Genomic DNA, 21380 nt, shown 5'->3' with positions numbered 1-21380 from the left:
CAAAACCACGGGTAACAGCTGTACGGTGAGGTGTCTCAGTGAACTTAACCAGTCTAGACATACTCCAGGTACAGCCATTGTCTAGAGTCACAACATTCTTCTTAATTGCGGTGATGACAAAAGGGCCTAGGAAATTTGACGAACCTTTGTGACCATGTTTAGCCTTTTTCACCAAAAAACAGTCTCCCAGATTCCACTTTCTTTCCCTGACTGACATCTTGTTGTCCATACCGAATTTTATATTTCTGCTGGTATTCAGCAAGTTTGGTTTTCCTTAGTTCATCAGTAACAGCACTGTTCTTCCACATGGGGAGCCATACTGGATTAAGTTTGGAGTTTGCTACCCTGCCTCTCAAAGCTTCAATTTTTGAGATATGGCGTTGGGAACAGTGCGGTGTGCCCACCAAGTTTCCTTCAACACATTACATTCTGGAATCTAGTGCTCGCTGGGCACAACTCTTGACAACCCTATTCATCCTTTCTGTGAGGCCATTGGCCTGTGGAGAATATAGGGCTGTCTTCTGATGAACAATTCCAAGATTACCAAGAAAGGTATACATCTCATGGGAGGTGAACTGCACCCCGTTGTCAGTGACTAAATATTTGGGAATCCCTTCCGAAACAAACACATCTTCAAAAAATTCAATCACTGACCTAGAATTAACAGCACTCATGCATTTAGAAACCACCTATTTGGAGGTGTAGCCCACTAGAAGAACAACAAACCTCTCATGGGAAGGCATTAACTCACTCAGAGATGTACTGTATGGAAACACACGTGTAATGTAATGTTTATGAAGGAAAATGCCAATAAACAGATTTGACAAAAAAAATGGGAAGGCATTAACTCAAACGGTCCGATTATATCCAACCCCAACTTGGTCCACACAGCATCAGGGACTTCCACAAGGGAAAGGGGAGTATGACTGGTAGAATGAGATTTATCATTAATGGCACATAAGTGGCAGCCTTTCACAACATTCTTGATCATCCGATCCATTCCAGGCCACCAACATCTTTTCCTGACACGTGCCTTAGTAAGGCTCCTACCCAAATGCCCTTCATGAGCTAAGTTGACCACATTCTCCTTAAGCTCATCAGGTGGAACCACTCTGTCACCTCTCATGAGAATAATCTGGCAAAAGGTAAGATCGTTCCTTACAGTCCAGAGGGCTTCAAGTCAGGGTCAAGATCTTCGTAATCTGGCCAACCCTTAGAAATAACAACCTTAAGGGAAGAAAATACCTTATCACTGCTAGCACAGGACGACCATTCCTCTTTTGACAGTGAAGGCTCTGTCAACCAGTTTACGCATTCAAGCTCCTCCCCTACGTGTTCAGTATTTAAAGGCAAACGTGACAGTCAGCAGGCTTATTACTTTGGCCCGATATGTACTGTACACGAAATTGAACTCTTGAAGACCTTCACTCCATCTCTTAAGCCTAGTATGACACGAAAAAACGTGAACAAGGGGACGATGGTCAGAATTAACCGTGAATGGAATTCCCCAGAGATAAAACTTGAAGTGTTGTACTGCCCAAAACACACTCAGCGCTTCCCTTTCAATACAAGAGTAGTTGACCTCAGCTTCTCTAAGGGCTCTGGAGGCAAAGGCTACAACCCTCTACTCTCCACCCACAATTTGAGAGAGTACAGCTCCAAGTCCTTTAAGACTAGCATTGGTCGTCAGAATTGTTTTCAATTTGGCATTGAAGTGTCCTAATGTTGGCATCTTGCTGATTCCAGACTTCACTCATTTGAAAGCTGCCTCTCATTCAGGTGACCACACAAAACGAACCCCCTTCTTTAACAAAACCCTGATAGGCTCAACAACACTTGCGAATCCCTTAACAAACTTGGAATAGAACTCTGCCATTCCTAAGAAGGATCTGACTTGCTCTTTGTCCTCAGGAGCAGGGGCTTTAACAATACTCTCCGCAAATTCCAGCTTGGGCTGTATGCCATCCCCAGAAATAACGTGACCAAGGTAAGTAACAGACTTCAGTCCAATTCGGCATTTTTCTTTCTTAACTTTGAGCCCTCTTTCATTCAATTTATTCAAAACAGATCTCAGGACAACTTCGTGTTCACACTCATCCTTACCATAGGCTAAAATATTGTCCTGAAAAAACAAGACATTAGGCAGATCTCCCAGAATCAGCTTCATTATTCATTGAAAGCAGGCTGCCGCTTAGGCTAACCCGAAGGGCATCCTCAAAAATTGGTATGCCCCCAAAGGAGTCACAAAAGATTTTAAATGCCTGCAGTCCCCAAGAAGCATAAGCGGACGAAAGGTCCAGGACACAACAAATTTAGGACCCTTTCAGTAAACTAATAGACTCTGAGATGTTTGTAAGAGGCTGGCGGTCCACCCTGATCCACTCATTCAGTCCGCGCAAGTCCACACACATTCTCACAGCGGAGCCACCATCCTTAGGTGCTATTACCACTGGAGCTAACCACTTCGAGGCTTCAATCTCTTCAATTACACCCAACTTTAACAATCTTTCAAGCTCAAGTCTCAAAGGCTCAACCATAAAATTTGGCACTCTCCTCACTTTGTGTATGCAAGGTTTTGCTTCATTTTTCAAAATGATCTGATGCTCAAAACCCTTGAGACAACCAAGAACCAAACGTAAGCCTACAACTGTCACTTACTTTTGGGTTGGAACTCCAGATAGAAAATCAATACATTTTTCAATTACATACGCTCCGGCGTGTGTTTCGATTTCCAAAAGCAACGTAGTTCGTGGTCTGCTTCCTCAGCCAAAGTACCTCCATCCAAGTATTCCCACTGAATCCTCAAATCGACAAGGAGGTGTGGGTGGGTTTGCAGGGGAATCAGTGGTTGCTCACACTTGTCCCCAATCAAGAGCAACTCGTCGCCAGTAAAAAAAAGCAGAAGACACAGAAGTCCAGGTGAGGCTTTATTCAATGCAACCACTGACAGGTTAAAAGATCACGACAGCAGCGCATCCAAAGCCAAAATGACTTATGACAATCCATGAGGTAATCACATTCCAACATTCTACAACAAGCTCAAGCAGGTTAATTACAACACAGAGCTCCTCCTTTGTTGGAGAAGAATGTCAAGTTTGTGTGGAGTAAGGCAGAAGAATTGGCTTTCAAAGAAATAAAGGAAAGGCTACTGACTGCTCTCCTACTCAGTCCATGCACACCTGGCGAATGTTTGACTAACTGTAGATGCTAGTGGTGCTGGATTTGAAGCTCTATTGTCCCAAGGCAGAGGTAGTAATGAATACACCATTGCTTTGCCTCTCATACACTCAGACCACTGGAACAACAGTAATTAGTTATGGAGCGCAAGATGCTTGCATCGATCTGGGCAGTGAAGTATTTTAAAGCATTTGTTTGGGTTACAAAATTCATATTGCGGTCAGACCATAAACAGTTAATACCAATTTTGAGTGGGTCTAATGTTCATTCCACCAAAGCTACTGCTAGACTTGTGAAATGGAGTACAGAACTGCTTGAATATCATTTTGAAGTTGAATATATATCAGGTGGTAGAAACAAGAAAGTTGACTGCCTTTCCAATCTGCTGGTATTTGGAGAGGAGAATGAAGATGTGGTTGATGAACAACAAGATATAGAGTGTTTGGTAGCAAATTAGTTTTGGTTGGACACCAAGTGTGCTAGTGACGAGTGTATATGTGCTCTTAACCAGAATTTGCTGTTGAATAAAGTAATACAGTATGTCAGAAATGGTTGGCCAAGAGAAGGTGATTTTCCTGTGGGAATTCAATTGTATGGTAAGGTATAATCAGAGGTATCAGTGGAAGCTGGATTATTAGTCAGGCCGGACAAGTGAATTCCTCCAAATATGATTAGAGACGCTGTTTAATATAAGTCATGAAGGTCATTTCAGCAAGCTGGTAGAACATTATTTGGAGAGATCTAACATAACTCTCCTGGGGGATTTTAATTTTCATTTAGAGAATACCTCCTGTAGGGATACTCAATGCCTCCTGGAAACGCTGGGCTGCTGTGGTTTTGCACAGCTGGTCAGAAGTCCTACGCATATTGCGGATCATACCCTCTAAGGGGTCTTTTCTAATGATCCCAGGCTAAAGGTGGGGCAGCCAATCCCCCTAGCCTGACCACTTTGCTGTCCCGTTTGACCTATACTTTCAGGTGTTAGTAGCACCTACCTCTAGCGACAGGAAGCTGGAGGAAAAAAGGAATTTCAACCTTATAAATAAGGAAGCATTCTCTTATTTCCTTAATAAGCTCGAGACATCTAAGCAGCTTGATGCTAATTCTGCTGCGGTGGAGCTATCGCAAACCTTAACATTAGCAATGGACTAGCTTGCTCTGGTTAAGAAGCATTATTCTGCAAGATTAAGGCCTTAGGCTCCCTGGTATACAGAGAGACTTAGACAACTTAGACAGGGATGTCGTAAACAGGCGAGGCGTTGGCTTGCTCACTTAGAGCCCCTTGAGAGGGGACGACATAAGCAATTTCTGAAAGACTATAAAGTGACCATCATGGAAGAAAAGAGATTATACTTTTCCAGGGTTACCGCTTCCTTGAAAACTTCTAGGGTCCCCTTAAGATCATTAATTCTCTCATCTCCCCACAGGTATTGGATCCCTCAGAGGCTTTGCAGGAACTCTGAGAAAATGTCATTTTTTTTTCAAGCCAAAATTGCCGATATTTATGCTCTGTTGGAAACAGCAAACTCCAGTATTAGGCCCGGAACTGTAACTTTTATACCTCCCGGTGAGATCCTGCCTTTGGGGGAGTTAACCAGGCTACTCACCTTACCTCCCATGTCATTTGAGGTGACAGATAGGTTTCTGGACCGTGTTAACTCAGGTTCCCCTTTAGATCCCTGTCCTCTTAAGGTGTTGAAAACCTAGCGGGAGATTGCGATCCCCCCGTTTATGTCAGTTATGAATGCTGCCATTTCAGGGGGAGTTTATCCCTCGCTGTGGAAGATAGCGATGGTGAAACCACTATTGAAGAAACCCTCCTTAGATCCTGGTGAGCTGAAAAATCTTCGACTGATCTCTGCTTTCCGTTCCTGCCAAGATTTTGGAGGCTTATTTAATTTCCATCTTAGCACTTATCTAACAGACCACCATCTTCTGGATGGTTCTCAACATGGTTTTAGGAGACAGCCCTGACAACAGTCTTTAATAACAGCCGGACTCAGGTTGATGCTGGCCACACCACTCTTCTGGTACTTCTGGATCTCACCGCAGCCTTTGACACGGTCTCCTCTTAGGCTGGTGGCTCGCCTTGGAGAGATGGGTGTCGGGGGTACTGCTCTGAGTCTCCTGGCCTCCTTCCTTAGTGAACGAGAACAGAGGGTGAAGCTGGGCCAGTTCTTTTCAGCCCCTAAATCTTTGCAGTGTGGTGTCCCTCAGGGCTCTTCTTTGAGCCCTACACTCTTTGATATCTATGTGGCCCCGCTAGCAAAAGTGGTGCGATCTTTTGGGCTGGAGGTGTTGTCCTATGCAGAAGACACCCAAATAATGGTCTCCTTAACGCATACTGTAAAAGATTCTGCCCTTCATTTTAGGAGCTGTAGGGAGGCAGTTTCCCTTTGGATGGTGGAAAACTTTCTAAAGCTCAATGGAGAGAAGACCGAGGTCTTAATTTTTGGGAGCAACCAGGATATCTGGTCCAGTGACTGGTGGCCAGCTTCGCTGGGAGCCTGCCTCTGTCCAGTTTATCATGGGAAGAACCTATGGGTTATTGTGGACAATGCCCTCTCCCTGGATCTTCAGGTGAACAGGATCGTTTCCACCTGTTTCGGCATCATCAGGATTCTTAGAAAGATCTCCCGCTACCTCTTTTGAAGCACGCAAACGCGCCGTTATGGCATTAGTAACGTCCAGATTGGACTATTGTAATGCCCTTTATCTGGGCATTAATAAAGGTCTTATTCACCGTCTACAGATGGTGCAGAATGCTACGGCCAGGCTGGTATTGAACCTTCCCAGACATCATTCAGTCACGGCCTCGATTAAGCTTCAGCACTGGCTCCCGATGGACCATAGGATCATGTTCAAGATCTTATAATTGACTCACGAAGCCTTTTATGACTCTGGCTCTGAGGGCATCAAGTCGACTGTCCAGCATTATGCTCCCTCGAGATTCCTTAAGCCTTCGGACAAAAATGTGCCCACTGTTCCCAGATTTAAGAAGGTTAAATGGGGCGGCAGAGCCTTCTCTACTGCTGCGCCCAAATTGTGGAATTCCCTTCCAGTAAAAATTTCTAGTCTGTTCTCTCTACCACTATTTCGCAAGGCCTTAAAGACTTAGCTTTTTGTCGTTCCTCTGTTTAAGCATGTGCTTCCTCTCTCTGACTCCGTCTACTGATGCTTGCATCTAGCACCTTGACGCCTTTGGGCTAAGTTTTGCGCTCTACAAGTCTGATTTCATTCATTTGGGCATGACTATGACAAAAAAAGATTTAAAGAAACCTACTGGTGGCCAGGGATGGACAGGGAAGTATTAAATTGGGCTTGGAAATGCATGACTTGTGTGAACAATGATAAAGGTCTAAAATGTATAACTCCACCCATGATTGTTCCTGAGATTCCCCAAAGGATGATGGGAGAGTGAGTATAGATTTTTTGCCACCTTTTTATGTTTTACCATGTGTTCAACATTTTTCCATAATTTTGATAGATCTTTTATTGAAATGGCTTGAAGTGAAGTTCATTCAGGAGTCTAATACAAGTGTGGTTACTTTTCCTCACTGGTGGTTTTGCCAGGGAAGGTTTTCCCTCTGAATTGATTTCTAATAATGGTGTGCAATTCGTTTAGTCAGAGATGAAATGTTTTTGTTTTTTTTGGTTAGTTTTATGTAGCCCCCACTAGACCCAAAGATATCAGACCGCCTTATATAAGCACCAGACGCCTTACAGACGGACATATTTATTTTGTCTCGTCTGAGACAGAGCTTGACTTGCCTCTTGGGCCACCAACGAAGAGAGTGCCTCATTTGCAGTGGCAGTCTGGAGAAAAGCTGAGCTACTAGGATTGCAGCTACCATCAGTTGAGACCAAATAAAATGGGATGGAGATTTAGCATGTCTGGGCTAGCGACTTCCAAGCCCTTGCTTCTTTTTAACAATGCCCTAAAACATACTTTATTGCCAATTGGTCGAAACTCAGTTTTGTCTGCTTATGAACAGGCTGACACCTGGTGACTTGGATTTTCTCATTAGGCACCCTACTCCAGACAGTCTTACTGTACCGGCCAAGACCAGTGAGGTGAACCTTTACTCATTTAATTTCCAACCACTCCTCTAGATAGGGAACCCAGGGGATTGATGTTTTTGTCAAGCACATGTTTTCTTTGGCCAGTTTGGCGCTGTGCTCCGTAAATGTTGTTTGTTTGCTGTGTGTACATGTTCTTTGGGACATATGATCTTGCGGGCAGTCCCAGAGGACCTTAGGGACTCTTAGGCACGGAATAACCATGATGAACAAGACGCAACCAAATATGTGATCTGTGCAGGCCTGGATACTATGTAGTGTCTGGGTAGGGAAGTTGTTCCGAATGTGGTCCTTCACCCACATGCATGAATGCATTCCACATGATTATCTGATAATGTACAGGCTAAGACAGCATATTTCCTCACTCCAGGAGTTATATTGGTCACGTAGCGCGCTAAAGTTATAGTTGTCGGACCATGAACCCAGGTATTTTAGTGAGGGTATGTAGTATCTCTGCCCAGAAGCTAGTAACCACTGAACAGTGCATCACCAAGTGTAGGAACCCAGCCTCTTGGGCCCTACACTTGGTGCAACATGAGTTATCTCTAAGGCCCAGCCTATACAGTGATTTAAGGGTGTAATGTATCCTATGAAGGAACTTTACATGAATCAGTCTTAGTTTGTAGTAATTGGACAGTGTCCCAGTTTGCGAACAACAGAACTTCTATTGTCCATCAGTAAAAGGTGTGTCCAAGTTGGATAGCCGCTTTGCCTTACCTTGAGGGACGCATATTGGTGCTTCTTTCTGCACAGCTGTTTACAGCTGGGATACCAATTTTCTGGAGGAGCTAGACTATCAGCGTCCCCAGCATGGAGGATGTCAACAGGGAACATTGTATAAGTGGCCCTACAAATCGAAAATATAAAAGAAATGTCTAGTTGTGCGTGATTTATCTGGATCGTGCATTCCCAAGCAAAAAGAGCTTGTATCCTGGGTATAAGTCTCTGAGGGTAAGCAATTTAAGATACTGTACAGGTTTACACGCCATCTAAGAGGTAACTTAGGATTGTGTACCACGCATAACAAACAGCTGATCAAGGTATGCTCTGCACCAAATCCTGCCCCAGGCCTAGGCAGTACATCTGAGTGTGTTATTCTCAGCAATAGGTTGCCTGACTGGCGAGCAAATCACGGTATTAAGAGTGCTTAGGCCTGCTGCTTTGGCCTCAACGGCAATGCAGGGCTGGAAAGGCGCAAGGTTGACTCAATAATGCATGTTTGGGCCTGCATACATAAAGAATACAGTTCAAAATCCAGGGCAGAGAGGCCTCTCTGTCTAAGTTAACAGGAGGAAATGTAAAGAAACCTTGGGGCGAGATTTGGCAGGGTACTGAGCAAGTATCTAATCTATCTGCATGGAGGTACATACATCTACCTCTCCAAAAATATACCCAAAATGTACCCACAAACAGGACAGGGGATCTCTGCACTATGCCATAATGATCACCCAGCATTTTCTAAGCAGGAACCCAACATGCTAGAAAAAAACAACCCAAAAACAGACATAAGCTGTGAATTTTTCATGGGTCGCCAAATTACAGACTAAGTTACTGCCTGGTAAAGGAGTAGGTAGCCAGGTGTATTAGGAGCTCAACGAGCAGAAAGAGTCAGCTATGTTGCCAGCTATTACATATGGTGTAAAACAAAGGTTTATTCTGTGGAATGAGGATTCGAAGTAGCAGTTGTCCTGAAGAGGTCTTTAAAGTCAATTGCTCACCAAAAACAAGGAAGCCATGACAATAGATAGCTATAGATAACAGAAGGTTAGTTTTGATGCTCCAGTCAGTAGAGAATAAAAGGCCAGAAGGCAAGCAATTCATTGTTGTTGCTTAGAGACACAAGGCCCTCCACAGAGGCTACATCATCTCGGACCAATGCATTTAGAAGGGACATGGGGTAGAATTGAGTTGCTTGTTTTTGGGGGAGGGGGCGGGGTAGTCCTTGCTATCTGGATTGTGATTCGAAGCCTGTTGTGGTAGAGTAAGGTGTATTAAATTCCTGCCTTTTGTAGGTGTCTTTTAAAGCGGCAGGACTTCACCTCGCCACCTGAACTGCTGTTCTGAAGTCAGGGAACACAAAAATATGATTGCCTGCATGTGTACGGTCCAGATGCTCCCTAGTCATGCACAAAATGGCAAAATGGTGTCCCCGGTCTTTGAAGTTAATAAGTCTGGATTTCATGGGGCAAGCTGAAGCACCAAGAGGCAGCCATGGACCCAGAGATCTGTATGCATGTTCCACTGACGACATGGGAGTAACCGTAGCGTTAAGGACTAGACTTTTAATCATCTCTGCCATGCAGTATTCAATTCTAATATTCATTAAATAAGGACACCCAGCATCTGTATGTTATTTCAGTGGGAGCGAGCATCTAAGTTTTGATTCTTGCCTAGAATAACTTCCAGTAGCTTCTCCGTTTTTTTTTTGCTTCATCCATAATCATCATCTTCTGTGTTCTAACCTCTCACCTCTACCTGATCAATATGGCCTTCATGTTTACCAAGTCGCTCTTTCATCCGCGGTTAGCCTGTCCATGAGGTTGTCGATCTTGCAGTCAATTGTTGTCAGGCTGTGCATCTTAGAAATAAGTTGTTTGTTCATCTTGATCCTTGGCCAAGTCCAGGTTAGGCAGGGAACAGGCACCCTCCATTGGTATGCCAAGTCTGATGGGCCTGCTAAAGCATCTGTTTTTGAAGGCCAGCTTGGCTGCTTGAGGTCTCATTTACACATGATATGTTGACTAGTAATCCCTTGAGAAATCCTTTCAAGCAATTGTGGGAGTACAGGTCCTAGGCAATTGTTAGTGCTTGCCCGCCTCGTTCTGCCCACCCACACAGCCTATGCAACATGACCAGACCGTTGCTCGTACCGCACAGGTTAAGGGAGGCTGTGGGTTCCCTCTGTTCCCTTCTAAGGGGGTTGGTAAAAGCCCAGACATATCCTTACAGCATCCACTGTTTTAGGCAGGTCCCTCAGTCTGCTCGACCATGCACGCCTAGTCGCCTCATGTGTGTAGTCCTCCAAGATGGGGTGCCCTACTTGCAAGGGCTAGGACTATGTTGCAGAATCACCTTGCAGGATTTCCTTCACCATGTCTAGCCTCAGTTGGAGCCCCCACATTCACACGTTTCTAAGGCTGTAATTGCTTGCCAGGATGTGTACTCTAACAGATGGATAATTAAAGGATTATCCCCTAGAGCCTCTCTAGGAAGTAGCCATCTTGCGGCCCTGCAGTATGGTAGACCTGTGTTAAAGCTCTTTAAGGACAGCAGAGCTAAGGCACGCATTCTGGGGCTGTTGACCCCCATGAAATAGTTCCTGCATCAATTCAGAAAGATTAGAGGCATTGAAGAGGGATGGCGTATACACAGAGACCGCCTTTCCAACCAGTGATGCAGCAGAAACCCAGTCTTTTTGAGGATGTGGATGTGGGTCTGGCAGGAAGCTTGCAGGCCAGCTGGTCATCAGTCCTCCGGTTCCTTTTCCTCTGCTACCAACAGCCACCAAACAACTTTAGTTGGACCATACTGGCTCACGCCCAATCGTGGAGGGCAGGAGTCAACATTTACTCCCAGGTTGGTGACCCATCACATCTGAAAAATGAGTCTTACAGATCATTTAAACTGGTTATGCTCTGCCTTTTTTTTCTGTCCCACACACTACTCCTCCTACAAGAGAGCGAACTTTAGACGATCACCTATCCATTCTCTTACAGGAGGTGCAGTTGTTGCTCTCATGGGTACTACGGAGAGGGATCCAGACTCTGAAAGAGGTAGTAGAAGGTTGTTACTCTCCCTATTTCCTTGTGCTAAAGAAGCATGTGGCCCTAGGCCTTTGGGACATTTTGCCTCTGACTGGGATTTGAAGTTCCAATGTGCCCAGTATTAAGGCAATCTGACAAATACCATCCAGTTCACAGAGGAAATAGCTCAAGATGATTAGTTCTAGTGGCAGGCCCCTTCCCCTTTCCCACCCAGACCTGACTGTGAGGATGGATGCATCCCTACTAGGTCGAGGAGGTCATCGGTGGAGGTGAAGACGGGACTCGGGTCGCTAACAGAGGGCTGGCTCTACATCAATTTGGTGCTGAAGTCCTTCCTACTTTCCATTAAGGGGAGGCTGGTACAGATTCCCAAGGACAACACCACCACCATGTTAGTCTTAGCTTAGGTGCATTTCTGGAGGTGATTGGAACACCAGGGAATTTTCCTGATGTTGAACCACATAGCAGGGTCTCTGAATGCTTTAGCAGACAAACTGAGCAGGTGGTGTTTAGAAGTTCATGAGTGGCTTCTATGTTTCGAGGTAGCACAAGGGGTCTTCCTATAATGGGGAATACCCTGGCTAGATCTTTTCACCAATGAGCAGCCTTGCAAGTTTTGCGCATTAGGGTCCTTCAAGAACACTCATTCTGAGATGCTGGAATGGAACACTGGAACTCCTTTACGCCTTTCTGGCCCTGCCTCTTCTGTTCAAAATTCGGAAAAGGAATAAAAAAGAAAAAATCAGGAATGATTGAGGCCAAGTCACACTAGCAGCTCCAGACGAGTGTCATACTCATACCTACTGAGCATGAGCATTTATCCTCTGATATGGCTGCCAATTTGTGAGGACCTCCTGTCTTATCTATAGGGGAGGATCATCTACCTGCGTAATCTACAACTATATGCATGGAGATAAAGTGGCAACAACTGACTGTGCTTGGTCTGATGCCTGAAGTGATGGATGTCATCCTTGCCACCAAGTGACCTTCCACTAAATCCATTTGTGCCAGGTGCTGGTGTGGTATTTGCAAAAGTGACTTCTTAAAAGCAAAGCTGTTGAAAGTCCTTTTCTTGGTTTTATCTATGGCCAAGCAAGGCATTGCTTGGCACTACGAGAGGTTCTTTGTTGACCCTTTCAACATGTATAGGTTCAATAAATCTCAGTATCATAGATGACTTGAAGGTTTGACACGTTGCCTCCCAAACCATTTGTGATCATCTGAGGCAATGAATAGCTGCTTGTGGTGTCTCCTGACTTTAAAGACCGTATTCCTCATTGTAAATACATCAGTTTGTCGCATGAGTGAACTTCAGGCAATTTCAGTGCAACCGCCCTTCACCACCTTTTTTCTCCCAGGGAAGTTGGTACTGAGAGCTCGGGCAGCATTCATACCTAGCGTTGTGACACTTCCACGTTGGTAAATCCATCACAGTACCAGTGTTCTTTGCTCCCCCTCACTCACTCTAAAGAGAAGGAGTGGCTCCATCTGCTGTGCCCCAAAAGGGCTTTAAGATTTTACATGTATTGTACCAAGGGCCATTAATGTAATGTAATTGCCCATTTATACCGCGCTACAATCGCTCCAAGGAGCATCTCGGCGCCCCTGTATGGCCAACCTGATGTCATGTTGCCTTACTGCTTGGTTTAACCAGGACTGGAATCACACTAGAGCTCTGGCAGTTATGTCTTGAAGGTTGTAGATCCAAGTTTTTAATTGTTTACGGAATTCTGATTTCTTGTCCAGTGCTCTTAGGTGTGGAGGGAGGACATTCCACGCTTTTGCACCTAGTACCGCCAGGGATTTGCCCCCTCGGGTTTTGAGTCTAAACCCTGGGACGGTCAGTAGGTTGGCATTTGAGGATCGTAATGCTCGAGTTGGACAGTATCTTACGAATTTCTTTCTTAGGTATAGAGGGCCTAGGTCGTGGACAGCTCGAAAGGTAATTATAAGCACTCTGTACAGGACCCTTTTTGTTATAGGCAACCAATGTAGTGCGTTAAGGGCTTTGGTTGCCTAGGATTTTCTCAGCCATTTTAAAACCAGCCTTGCTGTCGCGTGCTGTACCATCTGGAGTTTATGGGTGACCACTTTATTGGTGCCAGCATACAGGCTGTTGCAATAATCAATACGTGATGTCACTAATGCAACCGTAACTGTTTTCCTCGCTTCAAAGGGCAGCAAGCCAAAGAACTTCCTGAGCCCCTTTATCACCCCAAAACAGGTGCCTGCCACTTTTGACGCCTGTTGTTTGAAGGACAGGTCGGAGTCAAAGTGTACCCCAAGGTTGGGGCCCGGGATGGTGGTGTGAGGCGGTATTTCTGCCTTCTCGGGCCACCATAGTCTGGGAATTAAATCATTTTTTGGGCCTATTGGCATGATCTCAGTTTTGCCTGTGTTGCATTTTAAATGGTTTCTCCGCATCCAGTCAAAAGTGGCCGTTAGGCAACATTTGAGTTTTTCCTCCCATACCTGGTTATCTTTATCCATTACCAGGATAAGTTGTGTATCGTCGGCATATGCTATTACATCCATGCCGAATGACGAGATCAACTTTATCAGAGGTGCGGTATAGACATTGAACAATGTCGGACTCAAGCTGGAACCTTGAGGTACTCCCGTCGACAGTGGTTTCTCACTGGAACGGAATTCCCCTAAGGTCACCACTTGTCTCCTGTCACTTAGAAAATTCTCTATCCACTCCTGGGCTGTGCCTGTGATGCCAGATGTTATTAGCCGGTCTATTAAGATAACATGTGAGACTGTGTCGAAGGCCGCCGACAGATCTAGTAGTATCAGGACGGCCTTCTTACCTTGATCTAGGGCTGAGCGGATAGTTTCAGTAGTGAACAGGAGAGCTGATTCCGTGGAATGTTGAGTCCTGAAATCTGCTTGGTTAGGATGCCATGCTTCACTATCTTCCAGGAAGCGTGTAAGCTGTTTATTTACTATCGACTCTGTGATTTTACACAGTGCCGGAAGTAGTGAGATGGGACGTAGATTTGTTAGTATAGTGGGGTCGGGGAGTTTTTTTTTTTGCAGACGTTTCACTGCTGCCAGTTTCCACTCTGGGGGGACGTTGGCCGTAGACAGTGAATTATTGACAATGTCATTTATTACTGGGTTGACAATTTCTGCAATGAGATGCAGGAGTCCAATGGGGCATGGGTCAAATGGTGATCCTGATTTTGTTGCCAAAATTGCTCGCTTAGTCTCCTCAAGACTGATTGTGCGAAAAACTGTAAGCTGGGTTACCTCCTGCCTTGTATTGTCATCCTCTTTCTTTGAACCTGGTATAGGGACCTCGAAGTCCTTCGTCAGACCCAGAACCTTTTCTTCAAAGAAGTGGGCAATCAGCTTTTTGTGGGGTTCTCTGGAGCAGAGAAAGGGAAGGCAGTATAGATGAGAACTTTGTTGAGGTGGACTGTTCTCTTTATTAAAATCTGCTGTGCATTATCCAAGAAACAGCCTCTAGAAGGTCAGAAAGCACATTCCACTAGGCATACGACTGCGTTGGCATGCAGAGTGCCTGTGCTCGACATCTGCCAGACTGCGATGTGGGCGTCAGTTCATATGTTCACGAAGCACTACTACCTTGACAGTCACGTCATTTCACCCGATCAGTCCTGCAAAACGTTTGTTCTAAGCCCACTCCACAGACTCTCCACCTGGGGAGGTACTGCTTTGGTATATATACAAAGATGAGGAATCTGCGGTTAGAAGTATCCATCAGAAGTACAAGTTGCTTTCCTTCAGTTACACTGTTTCTTGTGGATACTCTATTTAACCACAGCTTGCCATTTTGTGGAGTAGCCTCTAGAAAGGTCCCAAGTTAGTATTTGTAACACTGTTACCAACAATTGTTCATGTATCGGTCTTAGGGCGTGGAAAGGAAAAATACTAGCAACCAACATCAGCATGAAGGGCTGGCACTTATATGCGTCTCAGGCCTGTCATTCCTGGGATCATGTGGAATCAGCTGAGCCACATGACAGTACCTACTGGTGTGCAGGAGCATTTGTATGAAAAGATTTTCCCAATCCAGTTGGGGGGTATTCGAAGGTGAGGAATTTGTGGTTACAGTATCCACCAGAAAGAGCTTTAATTGGATGTAAGTAACAAGTTTGTAACTGCTCACCATCAGTAAATATTACCTATTTGTTCTACAACGTACTCCTCCATCTAAAGCTGTAGCAGTGTACCGAGCAGGTGCTAACTCCCTCTGACAGGTTCTAAAGACTTCCACTGAAAGTGGGGTAGTCCTGGATGTATTTAAGGGGTGATCTGTGCCTCCCCTCCTGAAGATCCAGCCAACTGGACACTATGACACTGCTGGAGAAAGCAGTTACTCAAGTAACGCCGTTTGTTGAGCCATACAATACTTTGGATCATATGGAGGCAGGGTTTATGCAGAGCAGAAATAAGGATGGAAACAAATGGTGGCAGTATATGGATGGAAACCAGTGCTGTAATCATCCTAGACCTTTTGCAGTCCTTTGAATCTGAAGCAGACTCCTTTCTGCCAGGAGGAAAGAATCCAGGGTGATGAAGGCTATTGTTGGAACAACACTGGTTGCATTTTGGAAGAAAGATGGACATTGTGTGTAGAAGCAAAGATCACCATGAGCTTTGTGATGTTAAACAAGAGGTGAAAATGAGAACTACGAGGGGAGGCAGGGTGGGGTTGGAGTTAAATGTGCCTCACCACCAAGAGCCAGGGCTGGTTTATGAAAAGAGGAGTGATGTAGTCTTGCCATGTCAGACATTTAAGGAGCCTGCCGTCATATTCTGTTGTCTTGGCAGTCTATTGATCAGGTGTTTTGTCATTTATTACAACACAAGGTTCACAAAAACTTGGTCTGAGCATACTTAGAAAATCACTGCCTGAACTACAGGCCAGCTCTGTTTCAATGGTTATAGCTGGAGCAAGCATTTTTACCTATCGCTGCAATGTTAGATGTCTTCAGGTGTATTAACATTTGGAACAGATGGATTCCCTATGGTGTTGGGTGAGACCACCATCAGCCAGACATCTGATTATGTCCTTCTTACCAAGACAACAGCCTTATCTACATTCATCTTAAGGTAACTGGCATTCATTCAGCTATTGATAGGAGCAAACGAAAGCATAACATTTTGTCTGGCAGTTTCTGTGGCTACGGTCAATTTGTCTACAAGATGCATTTCATCAGTAGGGTTATGAAAGTTAACTGTAGCCTTAACTGAGGATCTGGGTGGGTAGAACCACGTATTGCTTGGATGCAGCTTGCATTGTTAATAAGTTTCCCGTCACAAGAGTTTGCTGCTGATTTTAGTTGTTTTGGTTGAGATAAACAGGAGGTTTTTGCAGTAATAGGTTGAGGAAGAGGCTATTCCTGAAGCGATAAAGGATGTGAAAGTACTAACCAGTAAGAAATAATTCAAGGGAAGTGCTTTTGGAGGGTTACAACTTCTGTGAGAAAATGGAAGTTTTTTCTTGATTGGATTTGTAAGGTGCCTTGAAGGCGGGGTGGGGGTGGGGGGGGGGGGTTATATACCCAACTCGAAGAGACAGTCCAGATTATTTCTGTAATGAGCTGGAGGGGTGGGGATTAATACATCTCCAGTGAGGTGGATGAGAGCAGGGAGTGAGGGCTGCTTTTATGTTGCAAGTCACCCAGGTATATTTAGGATCCTAGTGGGAAGAAGCACTTGTTGTCTGGATGCAGCTTGAGATAAGGGTGAAGGAAGTGGGACCGCAACAAGTGAGATTTCTACTCTTTGCAACCTAGAGTGATGCGCTGTAGAGGAAAACGTGTTAAAGCCAGTGTCTGCCTTATTGCGTTTATTGTGATAGGAGTTATCTATATGAACAGTTTTCAGATTCCATTAGGTGTGGCCTCTCCATCTAATCATACAGTCTATAGCCTGGAATATTATGTACTTCCTAAAAGTAGAAATTCCGTCTTTTGTTCAATTGCTACCAGAGATTGACAAGAAGTAGAATGATTTCTTAATAACTACTCTGAAGACCTCCTGTGTTAAAACAATCAGCTCTCTAGAAGGCACTACATTCATGTACTGTGCATGTCTGCTCCAGACTACGTGGAAGAAGCGGTCAAATGTTCAGAAGCAGTCAGAGATGGATTTATATCTTTAATCTAGTGTCAGTCAAGAGCTTGGATAGGCTGGAAATCCAAAATAGGCCTCAGTGTAATAACTAGTAGCAGACATTCACTAGACAGGCACAGAGCATTATGTTATGTTATGTTATGTTATGTTATGTGGTTTTTATTAGGCGCACAAATGCTCCAGCTAAGGAGCGTCTTGGCGCCCGACAAGGCAGCTACACAACACAACTAAATAAAACAGCACAAGCAAAACTACCTAAGGGAATAAAAATGTTTTCAAGGCGCGACGAAAAGAAAGCAAATCGCTCATAGCGCGAATTGCCGGGGGTAAGGAGTTCCACAGAGCAGCGGCCCGCACTCGAAATGAGCGCCCACCGGCCCTGCTTCGCTTAAAGCGCGGTACCACGGCCAATTCGAGATCTGCCGATCTTAAGGGTCGTGCCGGGATATAGTTGGCCATGAGGGTCGTAAGGATCATTGCCGGGGACCCCTTCAAGATCTTATGGGCGACGCAGAGGACCTTAAACTGAATCCGCTGCGCCACCGGGAGCCAGTGCAGCGCTCGAATGGTGCTGGAGGTAGGACAGAATCTTGGAAGGCCTACCACCGCTCTCGCTGCTGCATTCTGGATCCGTTGCAGGCGCCCGATCTCAGCTACGTTCAAACCGGCCAGCAAAGAACTAGCATAATCCAGCCTGGAGATGACGGTAGCTTGGATCATGAGTTGCCGAGTGGGGGCATCGAAGAACTTTAGCACAGGACGGAGCCCACGCAAGATGCCGAAGCAGCAAGCAGCCGTGCGTTTAGTGTGGCATGCAAACGTAAGGGAAGGGTCCAACCAGACCCCGAGGTTTTTAAGCTCGGCGACTGGGATGGGAGCAGAACCCAACTCCTCCGGCCACCATCTCTCTCCCCACAGTTCCGGTTGCCTACCAAATACCATCACCTCGGTCTTACTAGCGTTTAGCTGGAGACAATTAAGCGTCATCCAGCTAGCGACCGCCCTCAGTCCTTGTTGAAACCTAGGAGCGTCGACCTCCGCATCCCCGCTGATCGTGACCGCTAGCTGGGTGTCATCGGCATATGACACCATGGTCATACCCCATTGTTTGACAACCTCAGCTAGCGGCCTTACGTACAGATTGAACAGCGTAGGACTCAGCGAGGAGTCTTGGGGGACGCCCAGGTTCAACAGGTGGAATTTTGACTGATAAGGTGGGACGGTCACGCTAAAGGCCCGGTTGGTTAAGAACGACCGGAACCAGTCGAGCGCAGTGCCGGTGACACCAGCCTCCTCTAAACGCTGCAGAAGGATAGGGTGCGAGACGGTGTCAAAGGCAGCGCTTAGATCTAATAGCACCAGCGCTGCCGTTTGTCCCGCGTCAAGCACGGAGCGAAGGTGCTCCACCATATACAGCAGAGCCGTCTCCGTGCTGTGACCTGCCCTAAACCCATTCTGCGTAGCGTCGAGTATATCAGCTCGACGGAGATGTTCCGAGAGAGCGGCATTTACGTGTGCCTCCATCACCTTAGCCGGCCACGGCAAGAGTGAAATAGGCCGATAGCTCTCCGGCTTGCTCCCATCCAGGCTAGGTTTCTTCAGGATCGGACGAACCATGGCTCGCTTCCACTTAAGTGGAACTACGCCAGATGTCAGTGACGCATTGACCAAGGAACAAAGCGGAGAGATGTCATGTGCCGCCAGGTCCTTGAACACTTCAGGGCAAAGTGGATCCTCAGGGGACCCAGACTTCACTTTGCGAGCCAAAGTGCCTAGGCTATCAGAGTTTAACAAAGGTAGAGAACATAGTCCCTCAGATGGTGGTGGCTTAGATGATGTAATCGCTGAGGGAACGACCACAGGAAAGGCTCGATAGATAGCATTCACCTTTTCCAGGAAGAACTCTGCCAACTTTTCACAGTGCTCCAGAGAGCTCTGATGTGATGTTATAACTTTTTTGGCAGTGAGGTCTTTCAATACCTTAAAGATAGCCTTTGCTGGGTTCGAACTATTCCTGAATTGTGTCGCATAAAAAGCGGCACGGGTTCTACACACCGCCCGATGGTACACCTTCACTGTAGCCTGATATAAGACTTTCTTAGAGCTGGAGTAGGCTTTGCGCCATGCCCGCTCTGCGCGTCTGCAAGACACCTTCAGAGCTCGCAGAGAGTCGTCGTACCAGGGGCTGGCCTTGCCAGGACCAGTTTTACAGGTCACCAAGGGGATGAGGGTGTCCAAGGCCCTGGAGACCCAGTTGCTGAACCTGTCGTACATCTGATCCGGTGGACCTGAGACGTCAAGCGGGTCAGCTGATAAGAGATGAAAGAACTCATCTAGCTTAAGTTTGTTCCAGCGTCTTCTTGGAACAGAACACACCATTGGCTTAGATGGACTAGCCACGATAGGGCAGTGGAACTGTATCAAATAATGATCAGTCCATGCCAGAGGTGTGTAGCTGGTGACACAGACTTCCGTCAGATTGGTAAAGAACGGGTCAAGGGTGTGACCCCCTGAGTGTGTGTGAATGTTACAGTTGTAACTTAAAGATTCTTCATTTATATGGTATTTATGGGTAACAGAATGTTGCAACCAACTGACTGCCTACTTATCGCAAACTGCTTGAACAATAAATTATTGACCAAAAGACACTTGTCGGACGTTTGCAGGTTCAGTGTTGCAGGCACTGTCCACTGGACCTCTGGACTCCGAAGCGCTACAGGTAAAAGAATCATTTAAGGTTTGCGACTCTCGTTTGCGATCACACTAAAGGTCTCTAGTAATACCCATTGCCAGGGTTCTGATTATTTTTTAACTTCACATTATTTATTCATCCCTGTGCCTTGTCATATTTAATCTCCATGAACCTTTCCATGGTCAAAATCTGCTGAAGAAAAAGAAAAAGGCATGCCACATTACAACCCGCCACCACACTCCACTGACAAAACATAAGAAGAACATAAAGAGATGAGAAAACTTGATCCAACTACTTTGCTCCCATTTGAGAAAAGTCATTAGAAAGGCCTTACATTGGTTCCAGTCTCTCTCCAGTCCCAGGTCCGACTCCCTCCTGGCCACACTTTGCAGTCTTTGTACGCTTGCGGGCAGCCTTGCACCTTCATGCTACCCCAGGAAATGTTTGAAATGTTTGGAGAAGACATGCTTACACAGCTGTTCTGATGAACTGAAGCCTGAAACAAAAAGCATGACATTTTCTACGGGTTCTCATTAAGAAATTAAACCCCAATTCAGAAAATTATTAATCATTCTAAATGGGATCCAGTTATAAAGTTCAATCACACTCCTTACAAATGAGATTGTAATGGAATATATTGTAATATTCCTTCACTAGTCAACAAGAGTATTTCAATGAAAATAGGTTAGCTTCAAGTGCAATTCTGTTACATTAGACTAAGTCTTCACCAAAGTCAGTATAATATAAGGAAAAAGAGTGCACAATTGCCATAAATGAACAGAAACACGTAAAATGCCCTATTCTTGTGCTGGAAAAGGGGTTGCATAAAAACCACAAGCGAAAATATGGATACCAGAGAAGCCGAGTTCCATGGAAGGTATTCAAAAATGAAAGGAATGAAGGGTTGGCAGAATAAAAAGCAAGAGTCAAAACAAAGACTAATTCCAAATGGTGAGGTGGGGGGCGTCTTGCTAAATTCTGTATTTTCTCTAAGGCTTTGAACAGATGGTTTCTCTCTTCAGCTGTGTTTTCATCACACAGGGGGGGTTTACGCCGTCTGTGGGGAGCTTGGGGCTCTCCAAATGATCTGCTGTCCCCGCTGCACCTCTGGCTTGATCTGTCTTGACTGTCACGAAACATGACTAGGTGCTACAATCAGACATACTACTGGTCAACCATCCAAGAGCCTCAGAAAGCATGAAACCCAGGGACTTGCTTATATTTATACACACATTTTTATCTACAGTTGCTTAAGAGCCAGCAATACCTGCTGCCAAGACGACATCTGAGTCAGACACTCAGCTGCCAGGCTGAAAATAAGCTGTGGTCGTTGGCACAGAGGATCCCAGTCGATGACTCAAACTTACAATAATACACTTTATTAGTTAACGGAGATAAGGCTAGATTTGCTCTCCTCAAATCTTAATCCCAATACCTAGGTTAGCAGACTCTCACCACAACTTCCTACTACCTTTGTGAAGCTGCAAAAGGTTGCATTGTTGACAAATTTAGAGCTATTACATTCCTAAAGTCACAAGTAGGCTTACAGTTTCAAC

At 45.4% G+C, this 21380-nt stretch overlaps 1 protein-coding gene across 4 annotated transcripts in view; it reads right to left on the bottom strand.

The window, feature by feature from the left end:
- The window catches only part of AAMDC (adipogenesis associated Mth938 domain containing), a 111466-nt gene that overhangs the window by 22549 nt on the left and 67537 nt on the right, over window positions 1-21380 (bottom strand). For all 4 annotated transcript variants that reach the window (XM_086933897.1, XM_086933898.1, XM_086933900.1 and 1 more), the window contains one exon: window positions 20159-20320. In XM_086933897.1, coding sequence (XP_086790023.1) covers window positions 20159-20290 — 132 coding nt within the window. In that variant the 5' untranslated portion in view covers window positions 20291-20320. The remainder of the gene's footprint in view (window positions 1-20158; window positions 20321-21380) is intronic.

This window comes from Lissotriton vulgaris, chromosome 8 (genome assembly GCF_964263255.1).
Source record: "Lissotriton vulgaris chromosome 8, aLisVul1.2, whole genome shotgun sequence".
NCBI classification, from domain to species: Eukaryota; Metazoa; Chordata; class Amphibia; order Caudata; family Salamandridae; genus Lissotriton; species Lissotriton vulgaris.
The sequence above is the reverse complement of the archived record's forward strand: the minus strand, read 5'-3'. Positions and strand labels throughout refer to the sequence as shown.